Source organism: Ciconia boyciana, chromosome 6, assembly GCF_034638445.1.
Source record: "Ciconia boyciana chromosome 6, ASM3463844v1, whole genome shotgun sequence".
In the NCBI taxonomy this organism is placed as follows: Eukaryota; Metazoa; Chordata; class Aves; order Ciconiiformes; family Ciconiidae; genus Ciconia; species Ciconia boyciana.
The window spans coordinates 30,727,566-30,747,386 of NC_132939.1; the positions used below are offsets into that span (position 1 = coordinate 30,727,566).

Here is a 19,821-nt window from a genome sequence, read left to right on the forward strand (position 1 = left end):
TATATGTGTTTAAAGGGTATAAGCATATGAATTGTATAAATGGCTTCAAAAAATCAACAAGAAAACAGGTAAGATCAAACTGAATATAATTATATTTTTAACTGAACGATAGTAGAAGTAGCCTCCCTGGTGCATAAATCTGTAAACCTTAAATTGTTTTTAAAAAACACATTTCAGTTAAAATGGCCTGATTTTCTAGTATGGACAAGGGCAAATTACTAATACTGTAATTTTCAGAAATTAAGTTCTGTGATTCTTTGAGTTATGACTGAGTCATAAAACTTACGTTGCTGCTTAAGAGTTGGTAAGCCTTGTACCTTAATATATACTTAAATCTTCTTTTTTATACATTCCACTATGGTTTCTTAACGGCAGGATTCCTGTTGCAATCTTTCTATATGCTTCTAACATACAGTTAGAACTGTACAACTTCTTATGTAAGATTTCATAGTGAGCAGCTTAACTTACCTGTTCTGCAAATATTTAGACTCTCTCAACTGTTTCTTGTATCTTCTAATGGAACATTGAAATAGGTTTTGAAATGTTTAAGTGATCTGTTATTATATTTGAAGTAGATGATTCTTATCTAATATAAAACAGTTTCAACCCCAAATATGTTCATATTGCAACAACTTCGACAGCATTTTGGTATGCCTGAGCTGCATGATTAGGACATTTAAACTACATTTTAAACCAAACCTTTCCCTTTCTCTCATCTGTACTGAAAGTCCTGTAATGAGGACTAACTTGCATGATTCAGGATTTGTTAGATTCGAGCTGGAACCTGGCCACTTTGTAGTGAGCATGCCAGCAAAGTATCTTGAATAATAACAGTTGTCTTAATGCCCTCTTATAACTTCTTGAGAAAGGCATGTTTTTTCCACTATTAGGACAGTTGACAGGTAATAAATTGTAGAATGTTTCATAGATCACCATGGGATATGGACCAGATACAGCTGGGCAAGTGCAGGAACAAGGCATAGCAAAGCCAGTTAAGGCTTTGTTGAAAGAAGCATTCTTGCATGGAACAAACTGAACAGTGCCAATCACGTAGAGCACCCATGCAGGGAAGACATAGTCACCTCGGCCAAATGGCATGTTCTCTGCAGGAAGCTGTATCCAACTCAGGTTCTTTGAAAAACCTCATCTTCCTGAAGTTTCATTTCAAAAGAAGAATCCTTTTTTGTTTTTCTTCTTTTCCTCATGATCAACAAAAACCATGATTTGATCCATTATATCATGAAATATGTTAGTACATATGTCCAGAATGATTAATTGTAGTACTTTTTATATAATCTGCAGCTGTTGATGCTGATGGGTATTTGGACTAATGCCTCTGATATTAGCACAGAAAAAGCTTTGATTTAAATTACTTTCCTTTATTTTTAAACAAGCCATAAATTCATTGCTGTGCTCCACTTCTCAATTTTTTTCTGCAGCACACTAAAACAAAGAGGCTTTTCTGACTAAATTGAGACTATATTCAATTAAATGAATTGTAATTTATCTTCACAAAAGGAGAGAGGGTAATTTACCAGAAAGAATAAACACAAACCAGTACAAATCAGCTTTTAATAGGATTTCAGTAAATACTTTTTGAAATTCTCATTCATTATCATCATAGGGTTATGGCATTGTTTTCAGACTTATCCAGTTTTGTTTGCAATAATATGTCTTCACTCAAGGCCTAATTCAAAAAGGACTGATTCGAAACATTTGAATTGAAGCATCTGAGTAGCCATGTGTATTTAACAGAGAGTAAATGTAACAAAGCTTTGCTTAACTGTAACTTTGGAGTTAAATGTTCTTTCAGAGAGTCCAATGTATGTGGAGAGAGAGCGAGCACAATAATTTGCACAGTTAGAACATCCAGAGCTGTTTAAGCCAAGATCGCAAGGAGTTTTATGAACACTAGTGAGAACATCCCACAATTTTCTACTAATGGACAGCATTATTCCTACTTTATCTGTAGGAAAACTTGAACCATTAAAATGTTAAAATGAGTTGCACAGTGTCATACAAAAGTTTCAGCAACAGAGCTAGAAGTAAAATGCAGTTCTTCTAAAATTCCAACTTCAATGTCCAGATGATCCTGCTAGCATTGCTATCCTGAAGGCTTGCCACTTTGTGAAGATTTTGTTTTATTATAGTTACATCAGTTAATAACTCTCAAAGATCCATTATGAACCTTCAGAAAGACGGACAGCTCTTAATGAGGAAGCTATCACAGAATCAAGATACTTCTCTAGGCTGCATTTATCCCTGTTGTAAGAGGTTCTACCATGTGAAGTACAGGTTTCTAAACTGATATGGAGTACACAAGCTGGTTTTAGGCCACTTCTGTGTACAACGAGCCATGCAAAATTCCTTAATTTATTCAATGTTGATACTATGAAGGGGAGTGGGCACAGACTTGCCTTGCTCCTATTACTTCCAGATAATGCGTTCTGTCATTTCTAGTCCTTTTCTTTGTACTACTTGACTCCTATCACATTCAGTTTGCCCTGAAATCCTACCCTCTGGACCCCAGATGTACAAACATCTGCCTTTCACGCTTGTCCCGGTTCTTTGTCCTCCTTATCAACCCAACCCAATGGTTTCCTGCGCTTTGGCTTCCAAACTCAATCGTTTTCCCACTGATTTGTTGTTCCCAATGGATACTAGTCCCACCTTTCCTCCCTTAACTCTGTCCAATTTGACTACATCACGCTCTTATTCAGAGCCTCTTACCGGTCCCATTCTCTTCTCATGCCTTCCTTTCAGTATTACTGGTTCTCAGTTGTTATTTTACCCAGTCGTTCCCCAGTCTTGTGTCAGTCTTCAGATCTGGCTCTTGCCGTCTTGAATTTAGATCAGATTCTTTCCTCCTCCCTATGTTCACATTCCCAGCTACTGAAAATCATTGAGCCACTCACACATGAGGAACTTTCTCTTTCTTCTGCTCTGAATTTAAGTGCCCTGTCTTAGAGATGTCCTGGCCCATGGCAGGCAGAATCTACAGGAAAATTAGCTGGTGAAATCTTAGTCTCTACTGAATAGGTAGTAACTGCAATCTCTTATCCTGATTTTTCTGAAGAAATACAATTTTACAGTAGCTGTCTGATTTTGGCCCATGTTTCCCAATAATTCTTGAACAAACTGTCTAGGTTGAAACAAATTTGAAAGAGGGGTAGAGGTCTCTGATACTAGGTTCCTACAAGTTTTGTGTGCCAGCCAGGTAGGGAAGAGATCCTAATGGTGTCTCTACTGAGGGGGAAAGTTCAGTGTTCACTGGAGAATTCACATGGGAGCACAACCTTAAGAGGAAGACCTTAGGCAAACAGGTTAGGTGGCTCAAGAATTATGTTATGATCATTTTGCTTTGCAGTTTTGGGGGATTCTGACATCTAAGTGAATAGTAAGCAGCAAAGCAGAAAAGCTGGGAGTGCAGAGAGGAGGTGAATTCTGGCAGTTGGGGTGCAGAGGGCAGGCAGAGTGGTCAGGAGGAAGACAATGACTGTTTAGTAGCACAAAAGACATTTGGAAGATGGTGCCCTTCTTCCATCTTTTAAAAGGCTGTATGACATGCAGTTCATGACACATTTAAATTACAGGGAATTTCTTTGTGGCCTGCCAGAGCTGAGAATCAGTCTGTGGTATTTGGTGCAAGGCTTGTGTGCATCTCCACTGGTAGTTGACAGCTGCTGGAGCAGTTGCGAGTGTCCCATGTTCTGACTGGTCAGTCATATTCTCTTCCCCAAAGCAGTACACCTTGTGTCCCAGCTCTGGACCAAGGACAGCTGAGAGTGGATGTGAAGATACACGAGAGGATGGCAGGAAGCTGTGGAGGGGTGGTGGGTGCTGAAGTATCCGTGAGAGAATTGCAGGAGGCACAAGACGGTGGGAATTATGTATAAAGCCTCTAGTTGCGGTTCAGGTTCAGAGTAACTGGTGAGTCTTTATTGGCCTGCACGCTCATTTGAGTTGTGAGCTCCTGGCTTGTCGTTGGTCAGCGTACAGATTTACTGTAAAGGATTAGTTAAACAGATTTCTGAACTCATGAGACTGATCTATGGGCTGTACAATGTTAAGGAACTTATATCCTGCGTTGATTGACGACTCCTGCCAAGAATCGGTTACAGTGATTTGGATTGCTGCTGTTAATGCTCAGATGCTTTCCCAAATATCTTTATTGAAGAAAAGCAGATTAATCTGTTACAGTGATGATGTAAATATGGGCTGACCTATTTCTTCACTGAGATTAGAGGGAGTGCATCAGTATTATTGAAAGGAGAAACTTCAGAATCATCATGTTTAACATGTAGCTGGCTCTGTGTTTATCACCGTGCTCTAAAGCAGTGGCATGCTTATGGTCAAACATAGTGTGCTGTTCAGCTCTGGCTGCTACCTGTAGCTGCCTCTGTAGTTAGAAGATTGACATGACTGTCGCTGAATCACTGGAACAAACAGGGCCTCTCAGGTCAGAAGTAGGAACTATGCTGGGACAGTATAGGGATACATTGTATACTGTCTACATGTGGCTAAACGCAATCAGGTTACTAAAACAAAAACAGTAAATCGGGAGCAATGGGAGACTCGGAACATGTTGTAAAAGTGATCTCAGGGCCAATTTCTGCAGACCTTCTTCAGGTAAGAAATCCTATTGCAGTCAGAGCCACTGAATCGCACTGATCAAGTAAAAGCAACAGGGCTAATTGCACAGTTTCATACATTTATTCAATCATTATTTTTAAGGGGGACTCCCATAGATGAAGGGATATAAAAACAGATGTTGAAACACTGCTACAAGCAACCTCCAAGAAAACCCAACCCCCAGCCTAATCCCTGCAGTTACATTTTCCCACAACTGGGAAAACAAGTCTCATGGACAAAGTTCCGCCTGTGATGTTATTTTATACTTTCCAGTATGCACTGGATTTATAAGGAACAATTTTCTCTCAGTTCTGGTTGTGGAGTTGGGAAACATTTGTATCTGAAGTGCATAACAGAAGCACCACTTTTGTAATGGCTTTGAGAGAAGTTTCTAGCCCCATTCTGCCGTTGGAAGGAAGAAACTTCCTTTTCCCCCTTACCATATCAAATGCAATGTTTCCTCCTTGCCTACAAGGTTCAGAAACTGCTTTGAAATTGTTGCTCTGTTTTTTCTTCTTTCTTTTGCCTGGTGCTTTGAATGTATAGCTTTCTTAGCTGTCTTTCAATTTTTTGCCTAGCCCTTTTTTAAGCCCCCTTTTGATGCTAACACTCAGGCTATTAAAATCTGCAGAAGTAAAATTCCCTCTTCTCCTCTTCTCTTAAACTATGCACTTTCCTTCCATAGCGTCACCTTAAAATTGACATTCCAAGTGCTCCTCAGTAGCTTTCTCTACCATTCATTTCTTTAGCCCCTTCTCTGTCTTTTTGTGCACTTCTGGGTTCTTTATACAGATTCTAAACATTTGTTATGGCAAATAATGTGTATCCATGCCTCTATATATACTGCTATTTGTAAAAGTAGTGTGATAATATATATTTTTTTTTTAATTTGGGCAGTGTTTATTGGTAAAAGTGGTAGATTGGCCTCTTCCCCATAACTTTTAACCATCATGCTAATAAGTCAGTTATTTGTTCACTCATTCATCAACTATGCACCATAGATTTATTTTGCTAATAATATTACTTTTTTTTTTCCTTCCTGTCCATAAAAGTTGACCTTTTTATGGCATATTGTCCCTGGTGAGGAATTACTAGCCAGATGTGCTGCAAGTGAACTACTAATTCTCAGTGTTTATTCTGGACTTTTGGCTTTGATCTAATTATTCAAGACCATAGATAAGTTGTTCCCAATAATAAACTTGATACAGTTAAGGGATGTGTAAGGCCACTGCCTCCTGTGGACTCCAGGACCTGGGGATTCCTCTTGCCCAGCCCCTGGAGGTGAGCCCTGTGTGCCTGGACACCTGGAGGTCTCTCCATCCCAGACTGATGGATGGGGCAGCTGCTTTCCCCTTTGCAAGTTTAACCAATAGTGAGTCTCTGTGTGTATGCCAAAACCACAAACACTGACAAGGACAGAGGACACAGGACACTGATGCAGCCACCTATGCAGATGGTCCCAGAAGCCACTGCCTTCAACAACACCCACATATAACACTGCAAGCACACACAGGAAACATAAGCATAGACAGCCACGTCCCCTTCTTCCTACCCAACTGATCAGGATTGGAGTTTGCTAGTGAAAATATGCACATTCTAATACTGGTGCCCAGCCCCTGAGCCCTCTTAACTGCTCTGCAGGTCTACTTGCCTGATAGCCCAGCTTGCTGCTTACTACCAAACATGCGTATGCTCACAAGCACCCCTGCCTTGAAACCCTTGACTATCAGCATGGGCTCTACTCCCACTTAATATTCCTGCCTGGACTCTAGACCTCCTGCTCACTGGCTCGTCCAGTTTGAAGTCTGCTAGCAAATTTCACACTCCCATGCTGATGCATATCAGTACTCCAGCCCCTTCTCGGCCCCCCACCCTCCATGCCAGTAGCTGGCATGCAGGCCTTGGGGGCGGTGCTTCCCCGCTCCTGGTGCTGATACTGAGACCCTCATTTGCTTCACCTCAGCCACCCCAGTAGCTGACACCTGGAACACAGGCCCTGGGACCCGTGGTCCCCTCTCTAGCTGCTGACAGAGACCCTCACGCTGCTCCAGTCCCCCTGGTAGCTGGGACGTAGACCCTGTGACACATAGTCCTACTCTAGTTGCTGGCACTTAGACTTCTACTTGCTCCAGTTGCTGGCACCATAGATGTGGGGGACGTATTACCTGAGGTTGACTTCAGTTGCTGACCTGAATTTACTACCCTCAGTCTCCCTGATAGCTGGCACCCTGCATCCGTGCTCCTTAGGTCTATGGCCCCACCGGCTACCAACGCTGAGATTCTCGCTGGCTTCGTTTGCTGTCACCACTGATGTGATGGCCCTATCACCTGAGGTCTTCTGACTCCATTGCTGGCCCTAAATTCAGTCCAGTCTCTCCAGCTGCTGGGATCTAGTCCTTACAGCACTCATAGATGGGACAGAGAGTGTGGTTACAAGAAAGATCATCAAGAAAGGATTTAATAAGAAAATAGGACAGACTGTGGTGATCAGGCTCAGGTCTCAGTCAGACAAGCATAATGATTTACTGCTGCTCCCATGGGACCTGCCTCTTTTATACCCCCTTCTCCTTCCTGACCCCCTCACCTTAAACATTTATTAGTAAATTTTGCATAGCCCTGCAGGCTCCCCTGAAATATCCCAAATCCTCCTGTTCCTCTTGTTTCCCCCAGCTTGTTGGTTTTGAAGTCCAGGTTGGCCCTCTCCAAAGCTATGCTTCAGTTTCTTAATGGCCGGTCCAATAGTGACTGGAGAGTTTGTCACTGTCTCTGTTATCCCTTGTCTATTACATTTGCGTCCACATGTTTTGTTTATGACTCTCACTATTACTCTTTGAATGGAAAAGTTCCTTGATGTGATAATCCTAATGAAGCAGATGCTCTGACATGTCACATACCCTTACGAATATGGGCAGGGGTAGCTGAATTCTGCCAAATGAGAATATTATTGATTCTTCAGCTAGAAATTAGCATCTTGTCTCAGTTTGAGTTGAAATACGACCTGAAAATAAAAGTCTCAGGAGAGGATTTTTAATCTTTTTTCTGGGCAGTTTAGGTAAAGTGGTGATACCTCTGAAATATGTTTTACTATTGATTCTTATATCAGGTTTAGTACATTTATCTGTTGTTGTGGTTTAGCCCCAGTCGGCAACCAAGCACCACACAGCTGCTTGCTTACCCTCCCCCCCCGGTGGAATGGGGGAGAGAATCTGAAGAGCAAAAGTAAGAAAACTTGTGGGCTGAGGTAAGAATAGTTTAATAATTGAAATAAAGTAAAATAATAATAATAAATTGTAATGAAAAGGAAAACAATGAGAGAGAGAGAGGAACAAAACCCAGGAAAAAAACAACTGCTCACCACCTGCCAACTGACGCCCAGCCAGTCTCCGAGCAGTGATCACTACCCCCCGGCCAACTCCCCCCAGTTTATATACTGAGCATGATGTCATATGGTATGGAATAGCCCTTTGGCCAGTTTGGATCAACTGTCTTGGCTGTGCCCCCTCCCAGCTTCTTGTGCCCCTGGCAGAGCATGGGAAGCTGAAAAGTCCTTGACTAGTGTAAAGATTACTTAGCAACACCTAAAACATCAGTGAGTTATCAACATTATTCTCATACTAAAATCCAAAACACAGCACTATACCAGCTACTAGGAAGAAAATTAACTCTGTCCCAGCCAAAACCAGGACATCTGTCCATTGGAGAAGCAAATGACCTGGCAGTGGATGAGATTTCACAGCAGCAAAACACTGAAATTGTATCCATCTCTCTATATATACTAGTTAGTTTTCTATGTGAATGGCAAAACCATTAATACTTGTAAAGTTTCTTTTGAAAGGACAAAGCTCTGCTAAAGGGTTGGCAGCCTGCCTGCTGGAACCTTTTGATCCACCATGCACTTCCTAGCAAACCTTACCAGGTGTCCTTTCAGCTGGTCTATGGCAAGACTTTGATGTGCTGAGAACGTGGTCACAATGTGGGGCAGCTGCATCTCTAAAAAAGGAACAAGGAAAGCAGAAGGAATGTTTTGCTGTATGGGTAGTCTGGCTGTGATGGTCCATCTTTTGCAGCCACAGTGGGACCAGTGCAAGCTTTGGAAACCCCTAGAGGCTGACACTGATTTGGTAACAGTTCCTGGCTCTGTGTTACAATGAGCAGAAGGCACATCGCTGTGCATGTGGCATGAACAGGAAAGAAAGCATTTAGTCTTTGGTGGTGTCGCTCACTGACCAGACGGGTCAGATGTAAGTATTGCTTGGATGAGGTCTGCTTGCAGGCTATGTGTTAGACTTGGCTTTTGACCTCTAATTCTGATGCCTAATGCTCCTATTAATGTCATCGCGTCAAAGAGCCTTGATCATGCCTTTCTGTCAGATATATGCTGAGGACTGTAAAAACTTGGGGTGGGGGAGATCCTCAAGAATTCATACAGTCCGAGTATAAAACAAGAGATAGCAGGCAGGGAAGCACAATTAAACACTCCTGCTTGGTGTCAGCACTGTGCTTGGCATACCAGCATCGGGACGAAGATCTAACAAGTGAATGCTGGACACTTAACATTGTGTCTGATAAATTAAAAAGACAAATACTGTGAAGATACTTGTTCCCATGGAGTTATTAAAGCTGCAAGATCTACAAGTAGTGCAGAGTGTTTATAGGGAGGCATATTATTCATGCACAGTTTTGTTTCTTTTGGTCTTTCCAGGTGTTCCAGGACCTTGGCACTTCTGTATTGTCAGGTGCATTTAGAGGATACAACATCTGCCTCTTTGCATATGGACAGACAGGTTCAGGAAAAACTTACACAATGATGGGAACACCTGTGAGTCACGTCATTCATTTTACGCTTAGGATTGAGGGTGGGATGTCCAGCAGAAACATCACTTTATTTTTAAACTGTGATTATGGTGCTTGTTGAACAGAATGCTTATACATGTTTTATTTGGTATTAATATATATAAATTGAAAGTTAATCCTTTACATTTAGGTAAATAATGTAGTATCAGCTAAAAATACTAGAAAATATGGTGTAGTTTAAATATATATTTTAGATAACCTTCATCTTACTATGCATGAATCTTACGCCATGTTAGGGGACAAAAAAAAACCCTATAGCCCTGAATAGTTCTGGGTTTTAGAAATTTATAGTTCAAGATAATACAAAGTATTCATTCTTAAAGAATTTTTTGGCAGCCTGAGCTATGCTGAAATTAAATTACTTTCACAAATAAAACTGGATACAATTCACAGGAAAGCTTTTGTAATTTATCTGTTGCAGAAGTTATCCTTTGGCCTCTGGAAGCTAATACTTGCTTCACTTCTCATTTTGAAATGTATTTGAATGGTGTTTGCAGAAGCTGTTACATTTTAAGGTTCTTGTCTACCAGGAACGACTTAAAGTGCATTTTAATCTTGGTACTCAGATCGATGGAGTCAGTTGAGGATTTCCTGTGTTCTGCTGCAACACAAGGCAATTTGATCTCTATCCATAAATATTCTTGGCTGTTGGTGAAACATGCCCCTAAAAAAGAAAAAAAATATTTAACAGTGCATGAGTGGACCACTATTTCCTACACCCATGGGATTCAATTTTTAAGGTGAAATAAGGGTAAAATTTGTTCAAACCCTGAAGATAAGAAAAAGACTGTTCTGGCATGGTTTATGCTTTTGACAGGAGTTTGGATTTTTAAAATTTTATTTTCCCACAGATATCAGCAATAGAATTTTGTTAAATCATGACCTAATTCTCTCTTAATTGTATTCTAAATCAAGCTTAACTCCATAAAAGCCTGAAGGATTGTTAAAATTGGGGTTAATGGGTGATAAACTAGGGTATTTGTATTCCATTATTTTGAAAATATCTTAGCAATTCAGAATGGCCACATCTTGAAATTATTATTATTTCTTTCCAAGGAAATTTCCAGGTGTAGTGTTTCTAAGAGATTTCTGGCTTATAAAGTTATTTCTTTTTCCAATGGAATCCTGCTTTGATGTGATCTTTAATAACAAGTATTCACTGTGAAACAATGTTCAAAGCTAGGAAGAAACAAGTGTTTGGTATAAACTGAACTTTTGTCCACAGTGGTCCACTTGATGAACCTGGACTTTCTTCCCCCAACGCCATTCCAAGTGTGCCTTCTAAAAGCCTTTCATGCTATTCAGCAGGCAGATTCCACCTAAGACTGAGAGTCTTTCTCAGGATGTGTTGACAACTGCGATCACTAAGTGTTGAGCACTCATGTCAGAAGAACAGTTCATCACACAAAAACACACTGTTACTTCAGTGCTGTGTAGACTGTTTGGGCAAAGTTTAAATGGGCTAGTTTGGGTACTGTTAGCAGCCTATATCCTGTTCTCTCTGAGAGGACAGATTTATAAATCTAGAACATAAAGCTGTTCCAAGTTCTTTGATGCCATAGCATAAAGAAATAACAGTAGAATAAGGAAAAAACAAAATATTTGTGACCAATCAGACTAGTTGCAGTGTTGGCCTGGACTGCGACACCTCTGACATAGGCATGTCCAGTATCTTTACATCAAACAGCTCTTGGTTTCTCTAAACTTCTCATTGTTGCTGTATAAGTTGCTCTAAAATGACTTTTGCTATAAATAGTGTTTGCACTGAAGCTAAGACAGCTGACATTACACAGCACATGAGTACCTGCAGTGTTTCACATGCAAGATGCTTCAGCTGGAGTAGTAAAGCATTGGCGTGCTGTTCTGAACTACACTCCAGAGCGGTTTGTGTTGTAATCTACCATACAGTCATTACTTTAATGCTGCACTATGATTCTGTCCTTTTCTTATAACTTGGCTTTTATTTAACAAAGAGTTTTGCAAGAGTGATAGCAAGTATATGGTTTAATTTTTTTGTTTGTTTGTTTATTATTTGAAGGCATCCATTGGGCTGACACCTCGTATATGTGAGGTACTTATTTTTTATTTCACTTGCATTTGTGGTGTTAGATTTTCGTGATGGATTTAAAATTTACATAAACTTCTGGTTTGTGCAGGGCCTCTTTTCAAGAAAGGATGATTACTCAGACCAGACAGCATCTTGCAGAGTAAAGGTCAGGTAAGTGTGTCACTGTTTGGGGCAATGCTATGAATGCTTTCAACAACATATTCCTGTAATCAAACAAAGCAAAGACTAGTTTATTTTGTTTCTGTTTTCTCAGATGATAATCATTTTGGAACAAGGAGAACACAGAGGAAGGATGAGAAAGTGCTGGTTTTAGTTTTCTATCTCAGTATAGTTCTTTGGATGCTGTCTGTTCACCTTTGTAGAGACAGCTGAAATAGGAGTGCATTAAAAATTTACTTCCTGTTTGTTTAACTCTTAAATTTGAGCCATAATCCTACATTTGATTCTTATTCATCATTCCCATTGATCTAACAAAGCATTATGTTTGGAAATTTGGGAATTTGAACTCACTAGTGTTAAAAAAGAATATTTTATGAATTTTTAAATAAAATACTGAATGCCTCTTGCTTCTTTGAAATTTGCTACTATAAGTTTGTTCTACATGCACTGCATGGGAAGGGGCAGTAACAGAGATAATGAAAATGAATTCATTAACTTTATCATGAAGGTCTATTGAAGACTCAGGTAGTTACATTGTCTAAATATATGCTTTCTCTCTTTTTTTTTTAATCGTGTGCATTTAAAAATCCTTTTTTTTTTGCTTTTCAGTTTTCTTGAAATCTATAATGAGCGTGTCCGAGATCTGTTAAAACAATCAGACCGAAAGAAACCTTACACACTTCGAGTCCGAGAACACCCTGAAACAGGACCATATGTTCAAGGTGAGAGCAGGCTTCACAACTAGCATCAGTATTTCAAGTAAATGTGTATCAGGTCTGTATGTATCTTTGCATATGTTCCTGGCGTGATCCTAATTGCTTCTATTCTTCAAGAGTTATGTTCCTCAAATATTTTGCTTGTTAATATGAACATGCATAATATACTGAAAGCTTTGCCTCCGTTATCCCACTGGCTGGATATCCTGCACTTTTCTGTTTGCCTTTCCAAGCATACATTGTGTGTGAGCCATAATGTTTTGCTTCCTTTTGTTTTACAGAAATCTTAACTTGATCAAGAAATCCACCAACGTCAGCTCTAAATGGGTTGTACAGGCCAGCCTGAGGTCCCTCCATATCTCTTTCAGTCCTTGGCAGCAGTATATTTACAAAATAATAATAATAATAAAGTAGATAAACTCAACTGTTTGGTATTGCAGGCCAGGCCATGAGAAGCAATTATAATCTGTATTACCCAGTCGAGAACCCAATAAGATTCATTTTCCTTCATTAAACTGAAAAACCACAGGATGGGTGATGTAGGTGCATTATACGATTAAAAACATCACACTTTTTAATTCACACTTGCAACAGCAGCCCCTCTGGTGGCTTTGTGTCTTCTAATGAATCATAGCTTTCAAATCAGGTGACAGAGAACAGATGAAAAAAAAACCCACATGTATTTTTCCCATTTCAGTTGTCTTTCTTATTTTAGTTCTTATCTTCTCTCTCATTGTTTTCTATACTTCCAGTTCATTTCCAGTTTTGATTGGTGCCTTCACTTCAGGGTCTTAGATAGCTTTAAATTGGAGCCTGGCCATGGTTACTTTGTAAATTGATGAGCTCCCAATGTAAAGTTTGCCTGTTACATTGCCGTTTATCTGACCAACAACTGACAAAAGGCATGTCCTTCAAAATCAGTGCACCAGTGCAAAATCAGAGTAGCTTTACAGTGGAGATCAGAAGGAAGAGTCACCTCCAAACTGATGCCAGTTTCAAAAATTAGTGAGTTTGTTTAGAACAAACTTTTCCATTTTAGTGTGCCTTATATCTAGTGGGCAGAATTCCAAAGTTGCCTCTGGTATCACTGACTCTGCAACTGCTTGGCTGGCCACCAAATAGGTAGTAACCTTTAGGTAGTAACCTAGGTAATTACTACCAAATAGGTAGTAACCTAGGTAGTAACCTATTTGGCAGTAACCAATAGGTAGTAACACCTGGGAGGTATGCATTTAGTATGCAAAATGCATATCACACCAAATTTTATTGGTCCTGTCACATCAGATCAAATACTGATTTGTTCTGGCTTTTAAATAGAGTTCTTGTCTCTGTTACGTAAATTCCTTCTGTTCTCTCTGGTTCGCTTTTCTCCCTCTCTTTTTCTTTATCACGGCATTACATGTCAGATTGTTATCCCCACTTCAGAGATTAAGCCAAGATGTGACAACAGATAGGGTGACTTGACTTTGTGATTGAATGGAACCTGGAATTCCCAGCTCTCATTCCCTGGGCATCTGCAGTATCAGTCACAGTGCATCTAACAACCGATGGTTGTTACCAATTCCTCCTCTCAAAATTTGAAATAAGCACTTGGGAAATGTTTAACTTGCATGGTCCTATACACAAGGGACTATCTGGCATTCTGTTTATTTCAGCTGTGCTTTCCCAGCACATCAGCATCCTGTTTAAGGAGAGTTGGAAAATAAATGAATTAATGGTCTAATTAGTATGGTAAACTTATCATTCTTTGAAAAGCAGATTCATAGACATTTGGCCTTTATTGAGGTCTTTCCAAGATTCTCTTTCTACCTGCTTGTTATCGGAGAACTTAATTGTTGGTGGAGTACAGATCCTAATTATTTTCTTTTAGCAGCTGCTCATTCACCACACAAGAAAAGGTCTTTAAACTGCTTCCTTCCTTGGCAATTTCCATCCCTTTTCTCAGGCCTTATATCTCCAGTGATTCCTTGGCTGCATATAATGGAGTTTCCTTGTGTTAAAAGAAAATGAAGTTATAGCTTCTGCCAATGGGCTGGCTTGCCTTTTGTCACTATTTTGTCTTCATCTGGAACCTTCCAAATCTGTCACTTCTTTTCCAGTTCTGTTTTTTGGGGGTTGTGTTGTTGTTGTTGTTTTTAATTTAATTTTACCCCTTTTGAATAAGGATTTTATACTTAGAAACAACTAAAATTTTTAAGTGGAACAATTTTATGTTAGAGTTCTGAAATATCCCATAAAAGTTCCCAACTGATTAGATTTTGTAAAATAAGAGGAAAGGATAATGGAAAAAGGTTAACTTAAATAATATTTGCCAGCTTTGGCCATGTTCGTAAATCCAGTATAAATACTTTATTTTAGAAGATTCTCTCCCTGTGTATCTTATGAAAGCCTCCAAAAATCATTGTGTTAATGCCGGTAAGAAAAATTTCAATTTTAATGATAAATGTGATTCGCATTTTTAGAAGAAATGATCACATGCATGAAAAATGAAGTAATTTCTCTGCTGAAGGCATCATGGGATGTAATTAGATGCTGTTGTGAGAGCATGTGAACAGAAGTGATTTCAGGCTGATGGGTCAGTGGCTTAGGGCAACAGTCAGATGACATAGTTCTTTTTTTTAGATATGTGTATATAAGTATGTATTAATAAATAAATATGCTTATGTACAGTTTATGCAATTAAGAACTGTAACAGTTTACTTTATTTGAGACAATCCTGGCATCTTCTGGGGAGAGGGACTAATAAAGAAGGTATGATTACATAGCTCCTTTTGGAACGGCACTCATTAGCTCACATCAAAAATAAGCAGCAGTGAGAAAGTCCAGAGGTCTTTTGAATGCAGGTGAGAAGTACAGTCAGCTTGCTTTTAATAACATCAAATCCAAGAAAATGACGTGGTTCACAACACTGGTACAAAATGCCCTTCTCAACTGCAGCAATATATTGCTGCAATCAACAATTGCTGATCTCTGTAATGAGGGCCTTCTATGTGCTGAAATAGTCTTTGGCAGTTTTATATGTAGTCTGTCTGTGCTGGATCAGAGCACAAGAGTATTTTTTCCAATAGCTAGATGGCTGAGATCAGAATTATCAGCAAGCTCACGAGAAGGGGGGCTTGTTTTGTATTCCCCTTCCAGGCAATTTGCTGTATGGGAGAAAAATGGTGAACATCAGCAAAGCTCAGAAATTTTCCATTATTTCCCATAGATCCAGTACGTCAAGGACTAGCATCTGTATTTGCATCATACTTCTTGCAAGCCATCAGCAATTTTAAGGTTTGATGACTTTGATCACGAGCTCCCCAGTGTACCATTAGTTTGTCAGTTGTGTGGTTGGTGTCAATGATATCCAGAGTGCAGACAGAGAGGAAAATCAGAAAACTTTAACCCCTTTAAGGATGCTTAGATGCTGTGGGCAATGCATTTTCCAGTTGCAAGTCCTGTCAGGAAGTCCCAGCTCTGAACACTAAGTATTTTGAATAGTTTCCAGCCCATCATTTTTCCACGTAAGGGCTGTGAGATTGTAGCCTTTAAAATGCTGAAAGTGTTTCAGTGCTTTGGGTTGGAATTGTTTCAAACTTCTCCCTCACAGATGGTTGCACTGTTAAGGAATCGGCCTCTCTTAAATCAGGAAATGATGCAATCTATTTTGTTACTCCGAGACAGATTTCTGGGGGAGATCCTTTCTTACTCCAAGGCAGATTTCTAGATGAGAAGTGGTTTTGATCTTTCTATGGGACTTGAAAATGACCTTTCTTTTTCTAGCAGCCAACAGAATACTTTGTAGTTTCTTTTCAAACATTTACAATATTTCATTTAACTTATTGAAAAACTAAATGTTTTGAACTCTGTGCTAGATTCACTATGCCAGTACTTATGGAAATGTAGGTAGGTAAGAATTTATTCCGTGCCTCCATTTTGTAACTGGATTTTTATTTGGTTAAATAAGACTCTGAAAAAGGGTCTGGGAAAACAATATATGATAGTTTCCATATTCTGAGCTTTGAAGATCCCAGTGCTCTTGGAAAAATAATGGGCCTCTTTCTCAAATGGAAAATGTGATGACTTCTGGAATTAATGTACTGTAAAGGGACACTAGAGAGCAGAAGAAATGCTTTTGTTTGAAAATCATCGTATACTTTGTGTGTGTGTGACTGTGGGTGTATGCACACTACCGTTAGGGTTTTTTTAAAAGTGTGGGTGATTCAAAAATCTTTTGTTTTTTTCTTTGCATGTATCAGTTGTTAAAGGACTAAAATAAATTCCCATCTTTGGCTTAGATTTTGCTTTCATTTAAAGTTAAGCAAGCTGTTATCGTGTAAGGATAGACTTTCTCTAACAATGTCAGAAGTACTTATTTCAGTCTTATTGAATTTTATATTCATCTTGACTTACATTCTAGCAGTAGATAAATTATTTGATCCAAATAAATCACATTTTTCAGTACTCTGCCTTCATCCACACTTTTGTGGCCTGCAATAAAACAAACCAAACCTAAATCAGTGCCAGGGGAGGAAGTAGCCCTGGATTCCAGCTCTGAGATAAAACATTCTGCAAAGGGGTGTTTTACTAGGTATTGTATGATGAAGACTTGCATCACAACTCAGGTGGTTTTTCAGGAGTCACTGCAGTACAAATGATAACTAATCATCACCATAAAATGCAAACGAGGCATTTTAAACTGGATTTATGTGAAATACAAGCCTGTTGAGATTAATTTTCTGTGTCTGTTGGAATTTGCATTTTGCCAAGGGGCTGGCAGTGCCACTGCAGCACAGCAGCACACTGCCCTCCACTGGGGCCCTGTTACACACAACCACCACTCCGACACAGCAGGCTCTGCAATGCAGTATTTCTTCCATTTGTTTTCAGTGGGTTTTTTCCCCCTTAAAAATAAAAATCAAATGGAAAAAAAACCCGTGAAAGCAGAAGATATGAAAAGGCCAGATGTTTCATATCATTATTTGGGTACCCTTTGGGGAGAATAGAGCGTGAAGACTCCTAAGTGTTGCACGCTGAAGCCTAGATGAGTAAATGGTAAATATTCACAGAGGTTGGTTCCTAATTCTGTTAGTTGCGTGAGCAGAGCCATTATCCAGAGGCAATAGCAAAAAGCTTCTTTATGGGATCTGTACCCAATTAGTAGCAGTGACATAGCTGAAAATTTCTTATGGAGTTTCAGTTACACTGTTTTTTAAATACCATTGTTCTGCAGACAAGTTGGAAAAAGGTCTGTACTTTGAAGGTACAAGGCGTTTTTTTAATACTGATGTCACTGCCTCTGAAGGATGGACTGCAATTTTTTATTTTATTTTTGAAATAGAAAATAGGTTTTTAAAAAAATAAAATAGTTACTCTAGTTGAGAGACTACTTGTAGAACAGACTGGCATCCCAGCAGAACATCCTTATGCTCTTGATGTTGCGTAAATTGTTGGGTAAACTGACTGAAACTTCCTGAGAAAAATATGCATTTAACACTTTTTAAATCTTTGGCAGGATTGACTCAACATTTAGTTACAGACTACAAGCAAGTTGTAGAACTTCTAGAAGAAGGAATAGCTAAAAGGTATTTTATAAAACAAACCAGCTCCATCTTTATTTAACACTTCTTTCACCATGTGTTGATTTCATTGATTTTTATTTTACTGACAGTGCTGCCAATGCTTTGTTGTGACAGGATGTCAGATTTGCTGATACTGCATGTGATGTACACATAAGATGTTATGTATCCTAATATTATCCACAATGAGAGCTGCAAGTGCTCCTGAAGTTGTTTCTTCAAAACTGATCCCATGCTGACTTACCTGCAAAATTCAACCATCTGTCTGGGATAAAAAATGCATGCCAGGAAAACGTTTTGCTCTAAACAGACTTCGGTTTTTCTCCTCCACTTGCTCATCACACTTTAGACTGTATAGCGTTCAACTCACTTGTTAGTGTAACTTAGTGATTTAAAACTGCTGAAAAGATAGTGTATTTTTATTTAATTTCTAAAAGCATTTGGTTTATAATTAATTATTTTAATTTGTATAAGTATTTTTTTAAGTTCTTAGCCCAAATCATGCACGTTTGCTACAAAAGAACTGTGGGAAGTAGCACACCAGTGAAGCCAATGATTTTGGCTCTCATTAGTCAAGACACTTCTTTACGTTTTTGGTAAGGAGCCTTGGATATCAATATAACTGCCATTACAGTGATGGAAAAGAGTTATATTTGAAAGGATCCTCCAAATACAAATCACAGTTCCAAAACTGATATTGAGTCTTATCATAAGAGAGGTCGAGATTTTAGAATATCAGGGATGCTGGGAAGTAAATAAAAACTAAGCTGCATTATCACAAAAACATAGAATATACAGCAGGATTAAGTTTTGCTGCTTCTGCCTGTAGCAATCAATAGATGCAACTCTATGGTAAGAAGAGACTTTTTCAGAACAACAAAATTCCAGTCTGTCTACTAGTGTAATCCCACAGTCGTCCCATTGCTAAGGAGATAGATGATGTAGAGAAAACAAAATCAGACGTTCAATATTTTGTGTGTAAGTTTTTGTGATGCTGAAGTTTCAAACTGTGTCACTTGCATGAAACCAAGCAACTTCTTTTTCTGAGTAACTTTTCAAAAACTCCTACTTACCTATAGTCTTTATTTTTATGAAATATTCTGCAGAGTATTTATTAGCACATTATAAATGCAAACAAACTAATTTAAAACATCTGCAGTTTGGAAAATGATGCCAAATGAACATCAGCAAGATCTTAGGGATAAAGAAGGTGGGGAACAGGTTGCAATTGCCCCATATGGCTGGAGGGGAGGAGGGGAGCAGATGGGGCATGACAGCTCCAGGTCTGACTATACAGGAAAGATAGGAGAGGAAGCTCCCCTTGAACATGGTGCGTTTCATGGGGGAAGAGGACAGCTCCTGTACTAACAACAAGCAAAGTTTACTGAACGCATTTTTTCTACCAGTTGGTTTTATCAGGCCATCTCCAGCCCTGCTCTGGCTGCACCTGTCCATTATAAAATAAACAAATATGATTTTCAACATGCAATCATTATTTTTGTTGTAACTCTCAGTGCTATTTTTTTTTTCTCTTGACACTTTGCAAGACTCAGTCTCAAATGCTTAAGAATAAAATTTTTAAAATGTATGAAATACAAATTTCCAAATTTCCAAAAGCATAGCCCTGGTGCTGTGTAAAGCAAAACTAGCAATGAATCTAAATAATCTTATTAGAACAGTTAAAAATATTAAAATGTACACCACATGCCACGATGCAATAGAATATATGAAAAACTAACACATACATTCTCCCATAAAAATGCTCACATGCGTTATGAATAGTTGAGATGTGAACTTGGCCTCCAAATACCCTGTGTATTGTCAGTGGTGA

At 39.0% G+C, this 19,821-nt stretch overlaps 1 protein-coding gene across 1 annotated transcript in view; it reads left to right on the forward strand.

The window, feature by feature from the left end:
- The window catches only part of STARD9 (StAR related lipid transfer domain containing 9), a 118,079-nt gene that overhangs the window by 45,018 nt on the left and 53,240 nt on the right, over nucleotides 1–19,821 (forward strand). Inside the window, exons 4-8 of the mRNA XM_072864248.1 lie at nucleotides 9,335–9,451; nucleotides 11,525–11,557; nucleotides 11,643–11,704; nucleotides 12,323–12,435; nucleotides 17,927–17,996. Coding sequence (XP_072720349.1) covers nucleotides 9,335–9,451; nucleotides 11,525–11,557; nucleotides 11,643–11,704; nucleotides 12,323–12,435; nucleotides 17,927–17,996 — 395 coding nt within the window. The remainder of the gene's footprint in view (nucleotides 1–9,334; nucleotides 9,452–11,524; nucleotides 11,558–11,642; nucleotides 11,705–12,322; nucleotides 12,436–17,926; nucleotides 17,997–19,821) is intronic.